Source organism: Eschrichtius robustus, chromosome 7 (genome assembly GCF_028021215.1).
Source record: "Eschrichtius robustus isolate mEscRob2 chromosome 7, mEscRob2.pri, whole genome shotgun sequence".
Lineage (NCBI taxonomy): Eukaryota > Metazoa > Chordata > Mammalia > Artiodactyla > Eschrichtiidae > Eschrichtius > Eschrichtius robustus.
This window is the reverse complement of record NC_090830.1, coordinates 96934575-96957780: the sequence shown is the minus strand read 5'-3', so window position 1 is coordinate 96957780 and position 23206 is coordinate 96934575. Positions and strand designations below refer to the sequence as shown.

At 34.1% G+C, this 23206-nt stretch overlaps 1 protein-coding gene across 1 annotated transcript in view; it reads right to left on the bottom strand.

Moving 5' to 3' along the window:
- Nucleotides 1–23206, bottom strand: part of PCDH15 (protocadherin related 15) — a 1145650-nt gene that overhangs the window by 424552 nt on the left and 697892 nt on the right. Inside the window, exon 8 of the mRNA XM_068548948.1 lies at nucleotides 7340–7459. Coding sequence (XP_068405049.1) covers nucleotides 7340–7459 — 120 coding nt within the window. The remainder of the gene's footprint in view (nucleotides 1–7339; nucleotides 7460–23206) is intronic.

Sequence of the window (23206 nt, the reverse complement as noted above, 5' to 3'; positions counted from 1 at the left end):
AGGATTAAGTAAGATCATGTAGCCTTTGTCTACTCAAAAGGGACTATGATTTGAGCAGCAACATTAGTTTGCTCCCAGTAGAATACCAACACTCTGATAATTGTTTCTCTACTTCATACACACTCATTCCTCCCTGCCACATAAACACACACAAATATGTATATGCACATTTAGGGGTAAAGGAAAGATTACAGTGCAGTTCATGTCACCTTCTTCTAACCAATTTCGTAGGAAATTGTATTTAGAAGTTTCTATTTGGCTTCAAAAGTACATATGTTGTAAATTTAAAATGTCACAGACTCACAGTTAAACAACCTGGGTTCAAAGTTTTACACAAAGAAGGACTTTAGGCAATGACCTAAGTAAACACAGGTGTTCACAAAGCTCTTGCTTTGTGACCACCTAGAGGGGTGAGATGGGAAGGGAGGGAGGGAGACACAAGAGGGAAGAGATATGGGGATATATGTATATGTATAATTGATTCACTTTGTTATAAAGCAGAAACTAACACAACATTGTAAAGCATTTATACTCCAATAAAGGTGTTAAATAAATTAAAAAAATAAAATATCCAAATGATACATATTATATTAATAATTTCCTTTTTCCAAATAAGATAAACTCCCCAAAATGAAAAATTCCACACAATACGTGATGACAAATTATTCTCCTTTTTTTTCCTGAATCTTTCTTTTTCCTTTCTTTTCTTTTCTTTTCATGTTTTAAAATATAATTTGTTCAGTGTATTATAGATGGCCTTACTTTTTACTACCATGAAGGCACAAAAAAATAGTATTTTACAGTAACTGTGATGAGCATAGTACAAATCCTCTTAGTTCGCTCTCTAGCGGATGCCAATAATGAGGTATTTACTAAATTATTTTCATCTGAAAATATCAGACGAGAAAGGATAGGTTATGATGCAAGAATGAAACCCCCAAATTAATAGAATTTTTTAACATAAGAATTTTTTATTTCTTACCCATTCTACATATCTACACTAACACATGTCAGCAAGTGGGCTCTGTTTATGTTTTCATTCAGGGACTCGGGCTAATGCATGTTTCACCTCAACATGTTTTTCTCCAATCACTGCAGCAGTGGGAGGGGAAATGGTGACTTGTATTTGATTCTTTGGGCCCGTGTCTCATTAGCCAGAGCAAGTAATTTTCTCCAACCCAAAAAAGTTCACTTCTGGCATGTCTCCAAAAAGAGGAAGAGCCAGAAAGTTTTGGAAAATAACACAAATGCTTTCACTTTAAATTTGGTTAATCAGTTAAGCAGTTCTTCATCCCCAAACTTCTTCTTTCTTTATTCTAGATAAAATTCAATAAAAACAATGGCAAAAAAAAAGTGCAATTTAAACACTTCTGATTTTCTTAATAGGTTAAATAAAAGTGCTTTGTTTCAGTGAAGAGTTTACAACATTTGGCAATTTAATTTTTCAAATTTTATTTTGGAGAGTAAAAGTGTCTGATTCTTATTTATTCCACATCTCCTAGTATAATTGTTCATCTATATCATAAAGGAAATACAGGTATGGTAAAAAAGATCCTAATAATGCAAATGATTATTTTCAATTTATCCTCTACTAAAACCAGAATAGAACCTTCATTTCCTCTATTTTTTTTCCACAAACTTAAACAAAAAGACTCAAAAGTGCTTTTCCAAAGTAGATCAGTTTATATGACATTCAAAATGATGATAATAATGCTGAACATTATAGTAGGTATGACAGATTCTTAAGGGAGCCCTCTCTATCCCCACTTGCTGATAAGCAACTCATACCTTTGTGTAATCCCCTCCCCTTGAGCGTGGGAAGGACCTCTGACTTGCTTCCAACCAATAGGATATGGCACAGGTGATAAACTGTCACTCTTGTGATTGCCTTATGTCATATAAGACTCCATCTTGCAGACTAGCTCTAGATACTCTCCTTGCAGGTTTAAGGAAGTAAGCAGTCAAGGAACTAAGGGTGGTTTCTAAGAGTTGAGAGCAGCCTCCAGCCAACATATAGCAAGAGGCCAAGGCCCTCTGTCCTACAACAATAAAGGAATTAATTCTAACAGCAGTCTGAGTCTACTTGGTAGGGGATTCTTCCCTACTCAAACCTCCAATGAGAACTAATCTGGGCAACATGTAGATTGTAACCACATAAGAACCTAAGCTGTTCAGCTTAGCTGTGTCCAGACTCTTAAGCCACAGAAACTGAACAAAATGAAAGTGTGTTGTTTTAAACCACTAAGCTTGTCATCCAACAGTAGATAACTAATACATTATGCTAATCACCAAGCCTTGTCTAAAGGATTGGTGGTGACATATAGTACTGGTAATTGGTAACTACTACATTTGATGAGTCAATAATTTTAAGTGATATTATATTTTTACTTCTCTGATATTTAGGAACACATTAATATGAGGGTATCCTCACTTATGTTCTTTTGTTGGAAAGAGTTATCCTCTTTTTTAATGGCGAGAGATAAATGAAACCATCCTGAAGTTGATTTGAAATGTCAGTGTTTCTGGTTACAAAATAGTGCTGGTGGAAAACTAGCTGACAGTTTATCACTGTAGATGCACAATCATGGAATAAATAAATGTATGTTCTTTTTTTGCTGTAAAATTTTGAAATACTTCTATCATTGCTGCTATCGCGTAATATTTAGGAACGCCCTAAATGTGGTTCAGAAGCAAAAATGAGTAAGAGTACTAGTCTTCTAAAGGTATATTGAAGAAAGAACCTCACTGGATATAAAGTGTTCTGTTTCTATATGGCTGACTAAGACCCACTGGACTAAATCTTCCCACAACTAACACCTGTGAACTCTGGACAAAATACAAAACAAACAAAAATACCTGACATCCCTGCATCCCTGGAGAGAGAAGAAAAGCAGGCATATTCTGGAGGAGATTAGACACTTGAAAGAAGAGACAACATGGGTGAGTTTCCTGTTTCATGGTAGTTGGCCTGAGGGAAGGCTGATTTAGCACCTCAAGGGGGCAGTTAAAACTCTGATAGAAAGCCTGAAGTCTTTCTGACCTAAAGGGATAGATTCTGGGACAACCAAAGCTGACAGAAAGTGAGGGGGGATGGATATTATAAAGGAGAGAGCCAGAAAGGGAAGGAACAAAATTTCATGCATAAGTTATGTCCAGATCTCTAGTTGATCTTGAAACCACACCTGTATGGGGTCGACTACAAGCAGATCAACTAAGAAAAAATACATATACTGAATTGAAAATTGAACTGCACCCAAGAGAAAGAGTTTTCAGTTTGAATGCAACCAAGTTCTCTGCTAAAATTAAAAACAAACAAATCTCCTCAGAGTAGTATAATAGAATCAAGAGTCTCTCCACAATACAACATTCACAGTATCCAGGATAGAGTCCAGACAATTTGACATATAATGAACAAGAAAATGTGATCTCTTTTCAAGAAGAGAGAAAATCAATGGAAGACCAAAGTTAGACAGGCAGACAAGGATTTTTAAAGCAGCTATTATAACAATGTCTATGTTTAGAGGCGTAAAAACATATGCTCTCTATAAATGAAAAGATGGGAAACTCACCAAAAATTACAAACTATAAAAACTATAAAAATATGGAAAATTTAGACCTGAAGATTATACTCTCTGAAATTTAAAAAATAATAAATAAAAAAAGACAATTGGATACATTGGATAGTTTTAAGAATAGAATGGAGATGGCAGAGAACACTGTAACTTTGAATATAGATCAATAGTAAACACCCAGCTTGCAACCAAGTGATTAAAATATGTTGAAAATATATGAACAGAGCCTGTACCTGTGGAACAGTATTTAAATGCCTAATATGCCTGTAATTGGAGTCTCAGAGGGAGAAGAGTCAGGGAAATGGCATGAAAATATTAAACAATAGTGTCTGATAATTTCTTTAACCGGTGAAAGACAAATTCAGAGATTAGAGTTCAGCAAAACCCTTAAAAAAAGACAATTACAAAGAAAACTATACATTGGCATGCTCCCATGGTCAAGTTGCCAAGCACTCAAAATTAAAATAAAAATCTTGAAAACAGTCAAAGAAAAATGGCACGTTACATACTGGAAACATCATTCAAATTTCCATTGTCTTCTCTTATCAGAAACACCAGAGGCCAGTGTTTAAAGTGATGCAAAGAATTAATTAAAACATACTTTGTATTACAGTAAGGCAGAAGTTACATTTGTAAATTTCTACAAGGATGACTTGGATAATGTAAATGAGTAAAGTGATGAGGGTAAAAATGGATATACATATATTGTCTGAGTGATAGAAGTTTGCTTAATGGGAAAACATTAATTCAACTCTGGCTGATGCTGTCTTATTGGAAATCAGGACCAGGGTTGTCATACATCTATTTCTTAAGAGAGAAGAGAAAACTAAATTTGAATGTGAAATTTCATGATTTTTAGATTTTGGCTCAGAAATTATTTAAAATAATTTGTGGCCAAACAAAATCTTGTGAGTTGAATGAAACTCCAGGTCACTAATTCGCGATTTCTGCTAATGAATAACGTAGCATCAGATGGAAAACAAACAAAACAAAAAATACCCTGGAAAAAAAAAAATACCCTGAGATTTTTAAGTAGAACAGACCAATCTACACCTTTTACTATTTACCATACAGTGTGAGACTAATTTTAAAGAAATTTTAAATTGTGGTTGCAAAAGCCAGAGGGGGCCACATTTTCAGGTTACATATATTTGTAATACATACAAGTTTGTTTTGACTCTAAGAAATAAGCAGGTTAGGGGCTTCCCTGGTGGCACAGTGGTTGGGAATCTGCCTGCCAATGCGGGGGACGCGGGTTCGAGCCCTGGTCTGGGAGCATCCCGCATGCCGCGGAGCGGCTGGGCCCGTGAGCCACAGCTGCTGAGCCTCCGCATCTGGAGCCTGTGCTCCGCAACGGGAGGGGCCGCAATGGTGAGAGGCCCGCGCACTGCGATGAGGGGTGGCCCCCGCTTGCCGCAACTGGAGAGAGCCCTCGCACAGAGACGGCGACCCAACACAGCCATAAATAAATAAAAATTTAAAAAAAAAAGAAATAATATAATATTATATTATTATATATATTAATATATATAATAATATAATAATATATAATATAACATAATAATATAATATATATTAATATATATTATTATAATATTATAAAAGAAATAATATAATAATAAAAAAAGGATAATATTATGATGCTATTAATTATAAGCAGAATTTCTAGAGATTTAACAATTTAAGAATATAAAAATCATCAGATAGCTCTTTCTCAGAGATTTTATAGGAGAAGAAACTGGCATTGAGGTTTGCATTAACTCTCTATGATGATTAAAGATGGATTCTCTCTGTAAGGATGTGACTTGGTTAATGCTTTCTCTTCCAATATACCCTAACTTAAGTGCCGTCATGATGTCTTATTCTTTTGCCTCACTGAATTAGAACCATGCCCAGAGAATTTCTTTCGTTATTCCATAGTAGCGCTAGCTTGCTAAAGTACATTTTTTTTTCTTTTTTGCAATTTGGAAACTGCATGTGAATGATTGGTTTATTCAAACTGTAGGTAGTAAAAGGTACATATTATATTTCATGCCAAGCCCAGAAATCCCTGAAAGGGGGAAGCATTCAGAAGGAATTACTGCATAGCTAACAAGGAATTTCAGCCTCACAAAACTTCTAAAAGATACATTCCAAGTAATACGTTTCTGTCTCCCACTATATCTAATCCTTGGGTAGGTTTTTTTGTTTTTTTTTTTTTAATGCAATGTAATAAATATTTCCCTAAAATACATGGCCTGGTCATTCTATACTTTCTTGGAGTTTCATTTTTACAGCTTGAGGAGTAAAGATTAGGAAATGACCTTCATAAAATGTAAGCTAGATACATGACACACACATACAATTAATTATTTAAAAAATCTAAATAGTAAAGAAAATAAATGGTTTAGAAATATTCTGTATAGTCAGCTGCCTATTTCTATTTAAAAAAAAAATGTTTCTCTTGCCCTTTTCCCTTCTGCTGTTTCTTTGATCTTTTCCATTCGACTTCTGTGTAACCCCTCATACGTATTGTCCTTTTCTGTCACATTCTCATCGTCTCCCCATCTCTTGGTTTCATTACCTCTGTCTCTAAACATGTGGAGGCATACATTTTAGGGGAAAAACAAAAACAAAAACAAAACCCCCCCAAATCTTCCCTTGACCCTGCTATACCCATGGGCCTTTTGTTTTGTTTTTAAAATTTTTTTGAAAATTTTAACTCAAGTGCTGCAACTATTTTCTTAGAGCACAACAGAGGAAGAGTGGAGCACATATTACTCTGAAATCGAGTCCTGACTCTCCAGCTTAGAGGAGGGTGTGTGTTACCAGGCAAGTCACGTCACCTATGAACCTGTGTTCGCTCCTATGTGATAGAGATACTACTACTAACTAATCGATTTGTGAGAATAAGATGAGGAAATGCATTCACAATTCACTTAGTTCTCACAGTCAATTTGTGAGGTAGATCATATCGAGAGCTCTTAGTCTCTGCAAGTTCAACAGGTTTTTTTTTTTGATTGTTTAAAGCTTATATAAGAAATATATAATTTAAAAACAAAGATACAATGTTAACTTCACCACTTTTATATTCCTAATATTAAACCTAAAGGAGAAGCATTGATTTAAAAAGTCACTTAAGTGATTTTAAAACTATGCTTTGGAGAGCCCTTGGTGTTCTGAGAAGCTGCCTCCGGGAAAAGAGGAAGGGAAAGATGGCAGGCAGGACTTCCAGCTCTAGCTTCAAGAAGACAATTCTTATTTTATTTGTGTTACATTTACTATATCATTGGGAAAAATAATTTCACAGCCTAAGGCACAATGTAGAAGCCCCACTGTCTAATGCAATAAAACCAAAAACTGAAAAACCTATTGCTAGAGGCTTTGCCCTCTTCTCTACCTCAGGTTTCATTGGTGGAGAAGGGGCAGTGGTGGTATTAATTTTCAAGTTCCATAAAGCATACGCATCACATTGGTAATATCATGTCCAATGATTTACTTAGAATGCTTAGGAGTCCACTAACATAATGGAAATTTAATAAAAATGACATATTATACCTATGAATACATTTTAAACTTTTACCTACAAAACTCACCAAAAACTAGCTTTTATAAGTATAGCACAAATATTTTTTAAAATATAATTTTGAGATAGTTATTAATAATAGTATAATTACTAATGTGGTTCCAGGAGCTGAGCAATAGAGAAATATAATAAATATCAGCTGAAGTAAATATTAATTTTATTCCTTATAGTGAACTCACATTGCAAGTAGATATTTACATACCGGATCATCTGGATTATATTGAATAACATATTCTATCTGTCCATTTGGGCCATCATCTATGTCTGTAGCTCCATTGTCTCCTGAAAATCCTGTAAATACTGTGGTGCCAACTGGAGTGAGCTGAAAAGGAAACAAAAGAAAAACTGTCAATTCTCATTTGATCAACAGCACACCAGAAGTGTTCTGGCACAAAACCCAGACATTTATTACACAAAGGAAAAAAGCAGGCAGCTGCCCACAACCAGAGATCTGAAGCATTTCAAAAGAACACTTGCAAACACATGAGTTCCTATAAAGTCTGAAATTTCCAACGTCAAGGTCCTTGCTTTGGATGAAGAAATAAAAGGCCCTGATTCAGTGTGAAGTGCATTTGGACCAATTTATGATCATTAGCATCTTAGCTCCTATGGAGAAATGCATCTGCTGTTCCTCCTTAAAAAAACCTTGATGTATTAAGTTATCTACAAACTAGGATTTAAACTGTAAGAAGGAATTAGTTACTTTATTTTAAAATCAAAAACCATTTCAGAGAGATCAATGAAATCCAGTTGGCAATTACATGCACGTGGCAAATTTAAGGAAGAGAGTTGGAGACAATGGATTCCCTGTCTATCAGAGGAGAGAGAAAGCTGGGATTTTCTTTAGTGCTTGTAGTGTTGGTTAAGTAGAAAGCCATCGAGTGACAGAACTGGAGAGATGGTAATATCTTTTCATTTTGGATTAAAACAACAACAAAACATAAAATGGCATATAAGACCATGATTTCACATTTGGCCTGAGCATCTAGCTTTATTTCTTATTGATCTCCAACAGAGAATCACTGTTGTTTTCTCTTACTTGTAGGTCTTTGTATTCCTACATCCAGAGTCCCCAGTCTTCAAGCTTTAGCTGGGATCCTTCTCATTAGTGACATTTCAGCTTAATTAAGTATTGCCTTCTTCTAAACCATTCCTGACAGAATTTCCCTACCCCACATCAGAACATGGCACCCTTTTCGTTACTCTTATATTTTATACTTTACTTCCTTAATCATCACACTGTCACAATGAATAAATGAATTTAGTCAATAAACATAAGCTTTGTGCCTCTACAGAACATAGACTTTTAAATTTTATTCCGAGATATGTTTTGTTAGGTTTTAAATGGGATTCCTTCATGGAGAAATAGTTTCAGAGAGAAAAAGAAGAAGTTACCTCATTTACTTCTATTTTCAGGGGCTACAGACCCAGATATCTGCAGGGATATCAGGCAGTGTGAAAGAGTGAAGCAAATCTCATGGGAATGGTGGCAACTGGGGAACACTTCCCCATCTAAAATGGTAGCTGCTACTCAGCCCCAGCAAATTCTTGCCATAATGAAATATGGAGCCAATGTTGCTACATCTTCTAATGTTCTAATTTTATAAGAAATCTCTTGGTTCTAAAGTCAGCAACAGGTTTTAGAGAATTAAACTATGAATTTAATGCCCCCCCATACATCCTTTGACACAGCAACCACAGGAGTTTGCAACCTCTGATTTAGAAAAATAACACAATTATGATTAAAGAAGTGATTTTAAAACTGTGCTTTGGGGAGCCCATGCTTTGGGGAACCGTGAGTACAAAGTAGCGTATTTATAAAGTCAGCTCTCCTGGCAGGCAGCTTTTAAAGGCAAACTGACTTTCTGCAGCTCAAAGAGAACTGAGGATAAAGTGAGAGGAGATGGTTTTAACAGCACATATACGAACACGGGCACACCTTTGGAAATGTTAGTTAACAAAAAGGCTTCCAAGCCAACATTTTAATATTTTTTTTAATGTAATCCCTGTCCCCAAAGACATCATTCTCTCTTATAAAAATTCACCCACTCCTATGTAGTTGTGCCTTGGTTTTTAAATTATGAAAATTTAAAATTGAATGGCAACAAGTTGTTTCCAGATATCTAATAAAACAAACTTAGAGTATTTAAAGATCTTTGTTGCCAAAGTAAATAACTGTGCCACAGAGTTGAATTAAAAAATTAAAACCAAGCAAAAGAGAAAGGAAACAAACCAAAAAACTTGAACAATAGGTGTCTGAAATTTTTGAAAATAGACTTCTGCCCCAACTTTAAAAATGTGGTATTTAGCTGTTGACAGCAAAGGACTCAAGTACTATATCAAGTTATTAGTTCAGCATTTTATAGTGAGTTTTGCTCCCTTCCACATGTACAAATGTTGTACATTTAGGCCAAACATCTTAGCACAGATTGTTCATTTTCACTGCTGGAATAAGTAAACATCTACACACAGACATACACATGTCAAATGCAACGTTAAAATGGATCCGTAATTGAGCTACACACATTTATTCATTATCTACCACGCGGATGGTGGACCTGTTCAGATATAGGCTAGTGTTTGGAATCTTTGAATCTAATATAAGAGAAATAGCTAAGAAAAAAGAGGATTAAGGCATTTTGTTTTAATATGGAAGGTCTGGCAAGAGTAAAATGGGTGCAATGAAATGGCCTATACCAGATGCAAACAAGCAAAAGAGAGAGCATGCAAAATGGTTTTAACAAATAGATTTCAGCAACTTATTTCATTCATTTTCTTTATATATATATATATATATATATATATATATACCCAACAAAAATATGTACATATCTATGTACACATACACATATTACATATATAAATACACACATATCACTGTTACTTATTCTTCTTATTACAGAGACATGGCACTCTAGTGCTTTCCGAATTTCTAAATATTATGTGGAGGTTGAAAATCTTCAGAGGACAGTCAGGTTGTTTGTTCTACCTGTGTTGCCCTATACATTATTATTCACAGTTTTCAGGGCACATCTGCCATACAGATGGTCATGCTCTGTGTCCTTTAACATTTCAACAAGTCTCGGAAATATAAATTTGGTTTTCTGAAGGGCATTCTATTCATGGGATGATTATCAGCTTGGGCACCTGCCTGAGGGTGTCACTTACTTATTTAGTTCATGTCTTTTTCCACAAATGATTTTATACAACTACTGGGAAAATACAGAAAAATGCATAAATGCACACATAAGTTAAAGAAAATAAAGCCAGAAAATTCAATATTTCAAGAAGATGCATAAGAGAAGTTTGAATGTAAAAGGTAAGCAGTTCTCAGTTAATTGATTATCCTGTGAGCCACAGCTGCTTGAGCCAACCTAAAAAAAGAGAAAATTTTCCTTACTAATCTTACTTGCAATATTTCTCCACAGAAGCATTGTATTCACAGTTTCATATAAATATAGTTGATTCTCATCATCCATGGTAGTTCTGTACTATAAAGACACCATGAACACTGAATTAACAAATACTGAACCAATGCTCCTAGGGGGAATTCAAGGTTATTACATTGCTGAGGGGAATACAGGATTAAGTTCCCGCAAGCCTCTGGTTACAACATTTTCATCAACAAATCAATACATAACCGTGTTTTATGGTTGTTTCTGTTTAAAAACACTTTATTTAATATGTTTGGTCTATTCTACTGTAGATGCTCTATATTGCACTTTTCATTTTATTGACTGAATTATTCAGCTCCAGAATTTGTTTGGTTCTTTTTTTTATGATTTCAATCTGTTTGTTAAATTTCTCATTTTGTTCATGTCTTGTTTTCCTAATTTCGCTGAATTGTCTTTCTGTGCTTTCTTGTAGCTCATTTAGTTTTCTCAAAACAGTTATTTTGAATTCTTTATCAGGTAAATCACCAAGTTCCATGTTTTGGAGTTCGATTACTGTAGGATAATTGTTATCTTTTGGCGATGACATATTTCTTTGATTCTTTCTGTTTCCTGGAGATTTGCATTGGCTGCTTTCGCATTTGATGTAGCAGATACCTCCTCAAATCTTTTGTAATTGTCATTGAGTTGCAGATATTTTTCTTGGTCCCGCTTACATCTGGGGTTTTCTTCAACCTTGTATGAATACACCTGCTCCGCACATGTTGCTCCAACAGAGGGCTGGAATCTCTCCTCGAGAGGAATGGACTTTTACAAAGTCTCTTCCATCCATGGGTGTCTGCCCAAGTCAGTATTACCTAGGTTTCCCCAGACCATGACCCAGAGGGGTTGGGGCCAGTTCACTGCTCAGCCAGTTCAATGGCTTCTGCTAGTTCAAATTCCAAACCAAGGTCTCTCTGCCTATTACCCAATGCACAGGTGGGCAGAACTACTTCCAGGTCTCTTTGCATATGGTGTTGGATCCCACAACTACATCAGAGGTACTTTTGTTCATACATAGATGCTAATTTTTATTTGTTCAAAGTGGGGACTTAAAGAAGGGACATCTTACACTACCATAATGTTGATGTCACTCTAGGCCAACTTTATATTCAGCAAAGAAATGGTATGTTGTTCATTTTGAAGAAAATATTGAGAAGGATGAATCTTGGAAAGCACTCCATAAATCATAATATTGTGTTAAATGTACATATTTAGTGATAGGATAATGCCACTGGCATCAACGTCCTTGTATTGATAGGTAACAATAATCTCCTGACATTTATATCTATTGAATATTTCTTGGAGTCTCTTGTAATATATTTACATGAAAATTGACATTTTGGTAGAAATAAAATGCTAAAATATATAATTTCTGAATATCTAAAATAGTTTTTTTATACATATTTTAAACCAATGCCTTCCGATAGACGTCAATGGCTTTAATGATTAAAGAGAAAATGTACAAGAGTCCAGAAGAAAAAAGTACTTTTTATAATAAGCACAACTAAAATAACACCACTTGAACTGGGAAATAATTGATACAAATGATATTATACAGTTTTGAAAACCTTCTCAAGAAAAAGGCACCCCAAAGGAATAATTTAAAATGCAATTGATGTGATATTACTTTCTTACATACTTCATCAAGAATCCAAGTGGTTAGTTTTCCCCTCCCCTCTAAAAAGGACAGAACTTCTGAAGGGTCATGGACATTAAATAAGCTGAAAAAGAATTCACTATATGATGATTTACATATAATAATCATTTAATGACAGAACACCAACAATGGTAGTGGGTGCTCTATTTCTACTCATAGACATTATCAAAACAGAAACATTGTCTTTAGTGGAACAAGATTATGTATAAGTCTATATTGGACTAATACATGTTTATTTTCAGTTACAAATATTGTAATCTGATTTACTGTGTACTAGACAGCCATTTCGCACCAATTATTCTCTTAAGAACAAACACAAATGATTTTCTCCTATGTTTTTGTAGCATGAATCCATCCTCCTTGTAATTGTTAATTTTATGTGTCAACTTGACTGGGCCATGAGGTGCCCAGATATTTGGTTAAATATTATTCTAGGTGTGTCTGTGAGGGTGTTTCTGGATGAGATTAACATTTGAATTGGTAGACTGAGTAAAACAGATTGCCCTCCCAAACATGGGTGGGCCTCATCTAATCCATGGAAGACCTGAATAGGACAAAAAGCTGAGTAAGGAAGAATTCACTCTCTGTTCCTAACTGTCTTCAAGTTAGGACATCTGCCTTCTCTTGCCTTCAGACTTGGACTCAGATTGGAATTTAGAGAATCAATTCTCCTGTTTCTCAGACTTTGGTCTTGGACTAGAACTGTACCAGCTGGGTCTTCAGATTGACAACTGCTAATCTTAGAACCACTCAGCCTCCATAATCTTGTGAGCCAATTCCTTATAATCAATCTCCCTTGCTATATCCCTAAATCAATCAGCCTATCTATCTATCTATCTAATCTATCTATCATCTATGTATCTCTCGGTTCTGTTGACTAATACACTCCTGATCCAGTTTCTCAACAGTGAACAAATAAAATTGAGTATTTGATTTTGCACAGGTAAAGATTCATCTCCCATTTCCTAATTCATCAAGGTCTATATGGCTACTGTGTAGCACTTTATAGAACAATTGCTGATTTAACTGCGACAGGGGCCATAATATCTTATGGCACTTTGATCATACTCCATGATCCTTTGAAGATTATTTCAGTGCTTCCATAGTCATCTATACAAGATACTGTAAATACCTGAACTCTAACTTATGTTGTCCTGGAAGATACACCTATTTTAAAATGATTAGTTACTGTCTTCTTCTGCCCCTGCACTTATTTTCAGGCTCTTCTCAATTATACTGCATGATCTAAGTAAGGATCATCTTCCATAAAAATAATCTTTCCAAATTAGAATTCATTCATGCTTTGGCTATAATTCAGCCTTTAACCTCCTTCTCTGAAAAAGTAATTTTATGAATCTCTCTTGCATGTCATCCCTGCCTTACAAATATGCTTTAGAAATAGTAATATATTTAAAAACCAACGGGGTCCAACAAATGAAATGGAGTGATGAATTTGTAAACAGGTGCATATTACTGAGAACTTCAGCTTTTTCTCACAATTGCAACATTACGTTACCTCTGAATCTGTGATTATTTATTGAGAGTTTATTATGGGCCAAATCACTGTTTCTATGACATCTATGTTGGTTTTATATTAACTCATTAATATAACATTTGTTTTATTCAAAAATTCAACCAAATCAAATGTCTATTTGAAGTTTATCTTAAAACTTATAGAATCAGTACAAAATAGTACACATTCTTGAATTCACATTCAGTGGGTATTATCTTGCAGTGATTTATTGAAATCAAAAAGAAAATATAATAAAGGAATTACATATGTTCTTCATTTTCCCTTTAACGTAATATAGCTTTTGCACCTGTGTATAAAATCTTGACTCTATTTTTATCGTGAAAGCTAGACAATTAATATTGAAAATCATTTCCTCTGAATAAATTTTTAAAAATAAACTCATGTAGATAATCAAGACAATATGGTACTGGCACAAAAACAGAAATATAGATCAATGGAACAGGATAGAAAACCCAGAGATAAACCCATGCACTTATGGTCAACTAATCTATGACAAAGGAGGCAAGGATATACAATGGAGAAAAGACAGCCTCTTTGATAAGTGGTGCTGGGAAAACTGGACAGCTACATGTAAAAGAATGAAATTAGAACACTCCCTAACACCATACACAAAAATAAACTCAAAATGGGTTAAAGACAAATGTAAGACCAGACACTATAAAACTCTTAGAGGAAAACATAGGAAGAACATATGACATAAATCACAGCAAGATCTTTTTTGACCCACCTCCTAGAGTAATGGAAATAAAAACAAAAATAAACAAATGGGACCTAGTGAAACTTAAAGGCTTTTGCACAGCAAAGGAAACCATAAAAAAGACAACCCTGAGAATGGGAGAAAATATTTGCAAATGAATCAACAGACAAAGGATTAATCTCCAAAATATATAAACAGCTCATGCAGCTCAATATCAAAACAACAAACAACCCAATCAAAAACTGGGCAGAACGCATAGCACAGGGAGATCAGCTCCGTGCTTTGTGACCACCTAGAGGGGTGGGATAGGGAGGGTGGGAGGGAGGGAGATGCAAGAGGGAAGAGATATGGGGACATATGAATATGTGTATCTGATTCACTTTGTTATAAAGCAGAAACTGACACAGCATTGTAATGCAATTATACTCTAATAAAGATGTTAAAAAAAAAAAAAAAAACTGGGCAGAAGACCTAAATAAACATTTCTCCAAGGAAGACGTACAGATGGCCAAGAGGCACATGAAAAGCTGCTCAACATCACTAATTATTAGAGAAATGCAAATCAAAACTACAGTGAGGTATCACTTCACATCAGTTAGAATGGGCATCATCAGAAAATCTACAAACAATAAATGCTGGAGAGGGTGTGGAGAAAAAGGAACCCTCTTGTACTGCTGGTGGGAATGTAAACTGATACAGCCACTATGGAGAACAGTACGAGGTTCCTTAGAAAACTAAAAATAGAATTACTATATAACCCAGCAGTCCCACTACTGGGCATATACCCAGAGAAAACCATAATTCAAAAAGACACATGCACCCCAGTGTTCACTGCAGCACCATTTACAATAGCTAGGTCATGGAAGCAACCTAAATGTCCATCGACAGACAAATGGATAAAGAAGATGCGGCACATATATACAATGGAATATTACTCAGCCATAAAAAGGAACGAAATTGGGTCATTTGTAGAAACGTGGATGGACCTAGAGACTGTCATACAGAGTGAAGTAAGTTAGAAAGAGAAAAACAAATATCGTATATTAATGCATATATGTGGAATCTAGAAAAATGGTACAGATGAACTGGTTTACAAGGCAGAAATAGAGACACACATGTAGAGAACAAATGTGTGGACACCAAGGGGGGGAAGCAGCGGGTGGGGGGTGGGATGAACTGGGAGATTGGGATTGACATATATACACTAATATGTAAAAAATAGATAACTTCTAAGAACCTGCTGTATAGCACAGGGAACTCCACTTCACTGTACAGAAGAAACTAACACAACATTGTAAAACAACTATATTAAAAAATTTGTTTTTTTAATTTTAAAAATATTCATGTAGACAAGTATCTTTAAGATAAGAGTAAGGATTATTATTAAAGAGAGTGATAAGTAGCTCTAGTCATCTTTACTAAAATCTGAAGAGCAATTATACTTAAATTGAATTAAGCTTAAATTGAATATATATGTGTGCATATGTATTGATATACACATACAGAGAGAGAATATATATATGAAAGAACTTATTAAATTGAAAGTTGTCGAATAGTTGAATACTTGAATATTTTAAAACAGGTGAAAGATTGATTCCCATTTACATGCTTAAAGTAGAAAATGTATTTTTATGTGCTTTTTCTCTTCTCTGAATATCCTCCTTTTTTTCTCTGTTACCCGTCTCCTGCCTCCCAGAATGTGCCTAATTCCTTGGAGGAGGAAAATAGAGACAAGTAAAAGGAACAAGGGCTTAGTCTTTCGTTCTTCAGAAGCTTTTGTGTGCTGTAGATTAAATGCTAGTACTCTCTAAAAGAAACTCTGTGAATGGGAATGGCTCTAAAGGTCCATGATTTTTATTCCTTGAGTAGTTAAAGATATTTGTCAAGTTTCCAATACCATGGACCATATTTCTAAAAAAAATGATTTGTTTTACTTATATAAAAAATCACCTTATTATGAAATATTAAAGAAAATTTTAAAATGAACAAACCAAACAAGAACAAACACATAGATACAGAGAACACAGTCATGGTTACCAAAGGAAAAAGGGGATAGAGAGAGGGCAAAATTGGTAAAGGGGGTCAATAGTATGGTGATGGATGGAAACTAAACTTTAGGTGGTGAGCACACTGTAGTGTATACAGAAGTCGAAATATAACATTGTACACATGAAATATATAATGTTATAAACCAAAAACAAAAGATTATAAACTACTAATATAGTCGACTCCTTGAGGCCAAGGACGGTATCTTCATAGAATATGAATTCAATAAATGTTTATAACTAATGCATTGTGGAAAAAAAGAAAGACATTATATGGATAACCGATGGAGCTGGAATGGTAACTATGGATCAGAAGTAGTAATGTATCAGTGTTCATTTCCTGATTTCTTATGGCTGTACTGTTATGTGGGAGAATATCCTTATGTGTCAGAAATACACACTAAAGTATTTGGGGGTAAGAAGGACTCTTTTCAGTAACACTCTCAAATGGTTTGGAGAAAAAGCTTGTATTATTCTTATAATGTTCCTGTAAGTCTGAAACTATTTATATATTAAAATAAAATAAACCTTTCCTGGTTAAAAAAATCAAGTTATTATATCTAAAAATTGTAAAGAAAACAGATATAAAATGTGTAGAAAATATTCTTAACTATATATGGAATCTCTCTGTTATGCTTCATCATGGAGACCATCTGTGCATTTAGATCTACCAGAATGGCTCTGAGAAGAACAGATGTTCAAAAATACATATATTAAATGGAAAGAGATGATATAGTCACAATGAAACGTGAAAGAATAGCACAGAACTAAAAATTTGAGCAGGAAAGTGAAAGCTCAAATTGAATAGATTCAGAAACATTTCACCATTGTGAGAAAAAGCTGAAGTTCTCAATAATGTTCCACTAATTACTGCCTGTTTACAAATTTATTTTTGCATTTCATTTTGAAGACCCCCTTGGTTTTAAAAAATAGTTATAGAAATATAACTATTTCTAAAAAGCATATTTCCAAGGCAGAGTTGACTTGCAAGATGGCCAGAACCTATACTAAGTATTTTAAAAGCATTATCTCTTACAATCCTCAACACAACTTTTAAACATTATTTTTTGTTATATTTATTTTACAGTTAAGGAATCCTAGGCTAAGAGAGCTTCTGCCTGATGTCATACTTCTAATATTTGGTAGATAAGGGCTGCAACACAGATTGTCTGGCTTCAAAGTGTTAATTCTCAAGCACTGTGAAATATATTATTTCAAAAATTTTGCAATTTGCTATTAAGAAACTTTTGAGAAGAAAAGGAAATGAAAGAGGAAATAAATATAATTTGGCACATAACAGAACCAAGGTATACAGTAATCCGAAATGATACAATTTGGATGATGTATTACATCAAAGATAATTTATGTTTGGCCCTAAGGAAAAATACTTTTGAGATATTTTACAGAAAGACAAAGAAATCCAATTTAGCTTGTGCCTGTTTCAGAAAACTTGTATTAAATAATTACTGCTATTGAAAACAGGTTGGTTCTCAGCAAGTAAATTATTTCATGAATCCCCAAATTCACCATTTCAGCATGCTAACCTTTTCATTAGTAATCAAAACTTTATTGCTAGTGTATTGCATAATGTCTGAAAAAGCACTCAGTAAATGCTCAAGGGGCAAAGAGAAGAAGGAAGAAAATATATCCAACCACAGTAATTTGCATTTTCATCAATGGTTTTCAACAAATCAATATTTCATAAATCACTAATAAAAATGTTAGGTGAAGGTTTGATGAGGAACAGGATATTTACAAAGTCTTAAAGTCATTTTCCACAAAATAGTTTTAATTACTTATTAATTATTAAGTACAAAAAAATGAATAAATATAGTAGAAAAACCTGGCAAACACTGTCTTTCCAACATGATAAAAGCTATCGTTACCAGAAATGGGACACACTGATATTGTGAGTCTCTTTTGTTACATACTATGAAGAACATGCTATCACTTTTGTGGTATTTCTGAACAAAATTTATAATCATGAGGAAATACCAGGTAATTCTAAATTGAGAAATATTCTATAAACTGTCCCACTCCTGGAAATTATTAAGGTCATTAAAGTCAAGGAAATATTAAGGAACTAAGATTGAGACTAGAAAGACATGGCAACTAAATGCAATGTGTGACCTTAGGTTGAATCTCTGACCTATAAAGGACTTTACTGGAAAAAATATCAGCAAAATTTGGCATCTGCAGATTACATACTAATATTGCATTAATGTAATTTCCTGATTTTGATGGTTATATTGTAGTTATATAGATAAGTATCTGTGTTTTTAGGAAATACACAATGAAATGTTAAGAATTTAAGGGGTTTCATATGTGCAACTTACTCTTCATTGGTATAGAAAAATAGCTGGGACTTCCCTGGTGGCACAGTGGTTAAGAATTTGCCTGCCAATGCAGGGGACACTGGTTCGATCCCATATGCTGTGGAGCAACTAAGCCCGTGCGCCACAACTACTGAGCCTGTGCTCTAGAGCCTGCGAGCCACAACTACTGAGCCTGCATGCCACAACTACTGAAGCCCGTGTGCCTAGAGCCCATGTTCCACAACAAAAGAAGCCACCACAATGAGAAGCACGCCCACCACAGTGAAGAGTAGCCCCCACTCGCCACAACTAGAGAAAGCCTGCGTGTAGCAATGAAGACCCAACGCAGCCAAAAATAAATAAATAAATTTACTTTAAAAAATAGTTATATATCTATGTACGATATATTATATATTTGACTATATTGTCATATACAAATAAGCAATATACTGTATGACATTTATATATATGTGTATATGCATGTACGTGTATACACACAAATCTCTATTTATCTGTTCATTTATCTATTAGAAAGAAAGATTATCTGACCAGTACTCTTCAAAACTGTCATCAAAAACAAAGAAAGTAAAAACTGATACAGTCTAGAGAAGACTAAAGAGACACGATGACTGATAGTAGTATGGTATCATAGATGGGGTCCTGGGACAAGAAAAAAGACTAGTAAAACTAAGGAAATCTAAATAAAATATGGATTTGAGTTAACAGCAATGTTTCACTGTTGGTTCAGTAGTTGTTAAAATATGCAGCATACTAATGAAAGATATTAAGAATTGGGGAATTTGGATATGGGTTATATGGAACTCCATTACTTCTATTAAAATGTTATTTAGGTCTAATTATTTCTGATGTTGTTTACAAAAATGGTAGAAAATGTGAACATAAACAGACCATTTCCATAATCATTTTCATTATAATAAAGTCTAAGACTTAAACGTATCATTTACTATAAAAATATTTTTAAGGATAATAAAACTTTATTTATATTACATTTAGTTCTTATAAATATATAACATACACTTGAGGCAACTGTTAGCCAAAAAATAAGGGAGACAGAAAGAGAGAGAGAGGGAGGGAGAGAAGGAGAGAAAGGATAAAAGAGAGAACAAAATAGAGCAAGAGAGAGGTTCTCATCTTTTCCTATGGTTTAATTTGGCTGAAGTTCAGCTTTGGGTTCCTGCTGATGGGTTTGATCATTAAAATGTTTTTAATCATTCACTTAAACCTTAGGAAAAAAATCAAAACATTTCAGAGCCCCTTTTTAAAAAAAATTAACTAGCATATTAACCTTATTAACAGGTATTGCTGAAAGACATGATCATGTCGCATCAGGAGAAAGAGATATAACAACATCTGAAGTAAAATAAAAATTCTAATTAAACCAGCATATGATACCAGCTACCATGAAATAACCTCTAGGGTATGCCCACTAATCTACATGTAGTTGGGCAAGATGTTCATCTTGATATACTCATCATTGGGTTACTTTTATAATTCTTCATGAACTTAAAATCACTCTATAAAAAGTAATATATATATTCCAAAGGCTGTGTTCCTTTCTCTTAAAACTCTACCTAGCACATGATTATTTACTAAATTGTGAATTGAGATGATAATTTAGACCAAAGAAGCAAGTGTAACTTTTTTCAAATTAGTAATAATACTCTTCAGATTAATGGTATTATTTACTCCTTACTCTTCCTTTATGTATCTGAGCTCTGTCATTCTCTTGCCTGATGCATTTGTACAATGTGGTGATCAAGCACTCGGTTTTGGAGTGAGACTGCCTCAGTTTCTCACTTAGATCTGCCACTTAGTAGCCATGAGATCTTGGGCAAATTAATAAATGCTTTTCTGTCTTAGTACTTTTTCATTTTATTGTGTAAAATGAAAACAATACACACAAATAATTTGAGTCTGTGTGTAGGTACAAGTAAGTTTTAAATAAGATGTTCCATGGAAAACACTTAGCATTCATAAATGATAATTGTTAGAATTAACCTGTCAATACTGTTGTAATCTGTCCTGATTCCATTCAACATCAGGAGATATGATGCTACTAAATTGGCAAAAGATCTATGCAGAAATCTGTGAAATAATTTTAGATAAGAACAAATTTTAAATTAATCTGGTGTCGAGTTAGTTCCTAATGAGCATGTGAAAAAATCCAAGAAGAAAAATAAATACTAAAATTATTCAAAATCTAAAGTTTACAGACTTCTAAGATGTTAACCAGGACATAATTTGTGATATACTTGTAACATCAACAGTTATGAAACAACTTGACTGTTCCTGAAACCCAAGGTTGTTTCAACTGCTAACCTTTACCTTCCTAAATTGTAAATGGCATTTTAAATTTAGATTTATGAAGCATCCTTTAAAGTTTTCTATTATTAAGAACTTAGAGAACTTGATCAAACACAATTTATTAAATTGACTGTGATTCTTTTGGTACCCCTTGCATTTGACCTTCATAAAACTGTGCATGTAGAAAAATCTTGTTGAGAAAAAAAGACATTTGGACTAAGGGGAGTCATATTAATTTTACTTAATAAATATGACTAGTTTTTCTGGGACATGAAAAGTATGGTAAAGATTCTTAAGCAGCGTAATAGTCATATCCAAATAAATACATAATTTGCCCCTAGAGTTATGAAAAAAGGGCTATAATTCACATAAATACGTAACGTCCCCCTAGAGCTATGTAAACAGTACTATAATTCAAATAGCTCATATTTACCAGGTTAAAAGAAAAGACAAAAAACTGGGTTTCTTTTTTTGTCATCACTGTTGTGTCACCCTATATAATTTATCACAATCATCTAGAAAGCTTTTACTCCTTTCTAAAATACTTCCCATGTATAAGCTTCTCAAATTTAACTCAAAACAAACTCTTACTTTCTAAATCATTCTTATCTCAGGAAAAATCAAAGTGAACATATATGTTAAATAATACTTTCCTGTTTCATGATTGTTCCATTTCTGCTCCATTGAGAAGTCTATTTATAGAACTACTACAATGTGTCAGGTACTGTTCTACTCAAATAACAAAACAAAGTGCTAACTCTAATAGTGATTCAATTCTAACAGGGTAGATATAAAATAAACAAATATATATATATATATATATATACACACACACATATATATGTATATATATCCATATATAATATCAGGTTTAAATAAGTGATCAACTAATTTCAGATTGTCTTTTTAAATTAATTATAAAATATATAGGTGAGGTGCTATACACTAAAATCTGTGGACTTTTTTTTCTTTCCTATTTTGACTTATTACATGTATTGATTAAACCCTATAAGGTAGGTTTCTAATATTTTCATTCCCAGTTTTTACATGAGGAAACTGAAACACAGAGAAATTTTAATTTTGTTAAAGATAAATGCAATTTAAAAAATGGTAAACCGGCTCTATCATAGTTGGACACTTGAGTTGTCTCCAGTTTTTGATTATTATGGAAATATCATCAACAAATCTCCTTATACATGCTATCTGGTGGACATATGTACCACAAGAGCAGAACTGCTGAGTCACAGGGTATCTACATGTTTACCTTTTTTTTTTTTTAACATCTTTATTGGAAGATAACTGCTTTACAATGTTGTGTCAGTTTCTGCTGTATAACAAAGTGAATCAGCTATACGTACACATAAAATCCCCATATCCACTCCCTCTTGCATGTCCCTCCCACCCACCCTATCCCACTGCTCCAGGTGGTCACAAAGCACCGAGCTGATCTCCCTGTGCTATGCGGATGCTTCCCACTAGCTATCTATTTTACATTTGGTAGTGTATATATGTCAATGCTACTCTCTCACTTCATCCCAGCTTACTCTTCCCCCTCCCCGAGTCCTCAGGTCCATTCTCTATGTCTGCATCTTTATTCCTGTCCTGCCCCTAGGTTCATCAGAACCATTTTTTCTTTTTTGCAGATTGCATATATACGTGTTAGCATACGGTATTTGTTTTTCTCTTTCTGACTTACTTCACTCTGTATGACAGACTCTAGGTCCATCCACCTCACTACAAATAGTTCAATTTCATTTCTTTTTATTGCTGAGTAATATTCCATTGTATATATGTGCCACATCTTCTTTATCCATTCATCTGTCAATGGACACTTCAGTTGCTTTCATGTCCTGGCTATTGTAAACAGAGCTGCAATAAACATTGTGGTACATGACTCTTTTTGAATTATGGTTTTCTCAGGGTATATGCCCAGTAGTGGGATTGCTGGCTCATATGGTAGTTCTATTTTTAGATTTTAAGGAACCTCCATACTGTTCTCCATAGTGGCTGTATCGATTTACATTCCCACTAAGAGTGCAAGAGGGTTCCCTTCTGTAGTATA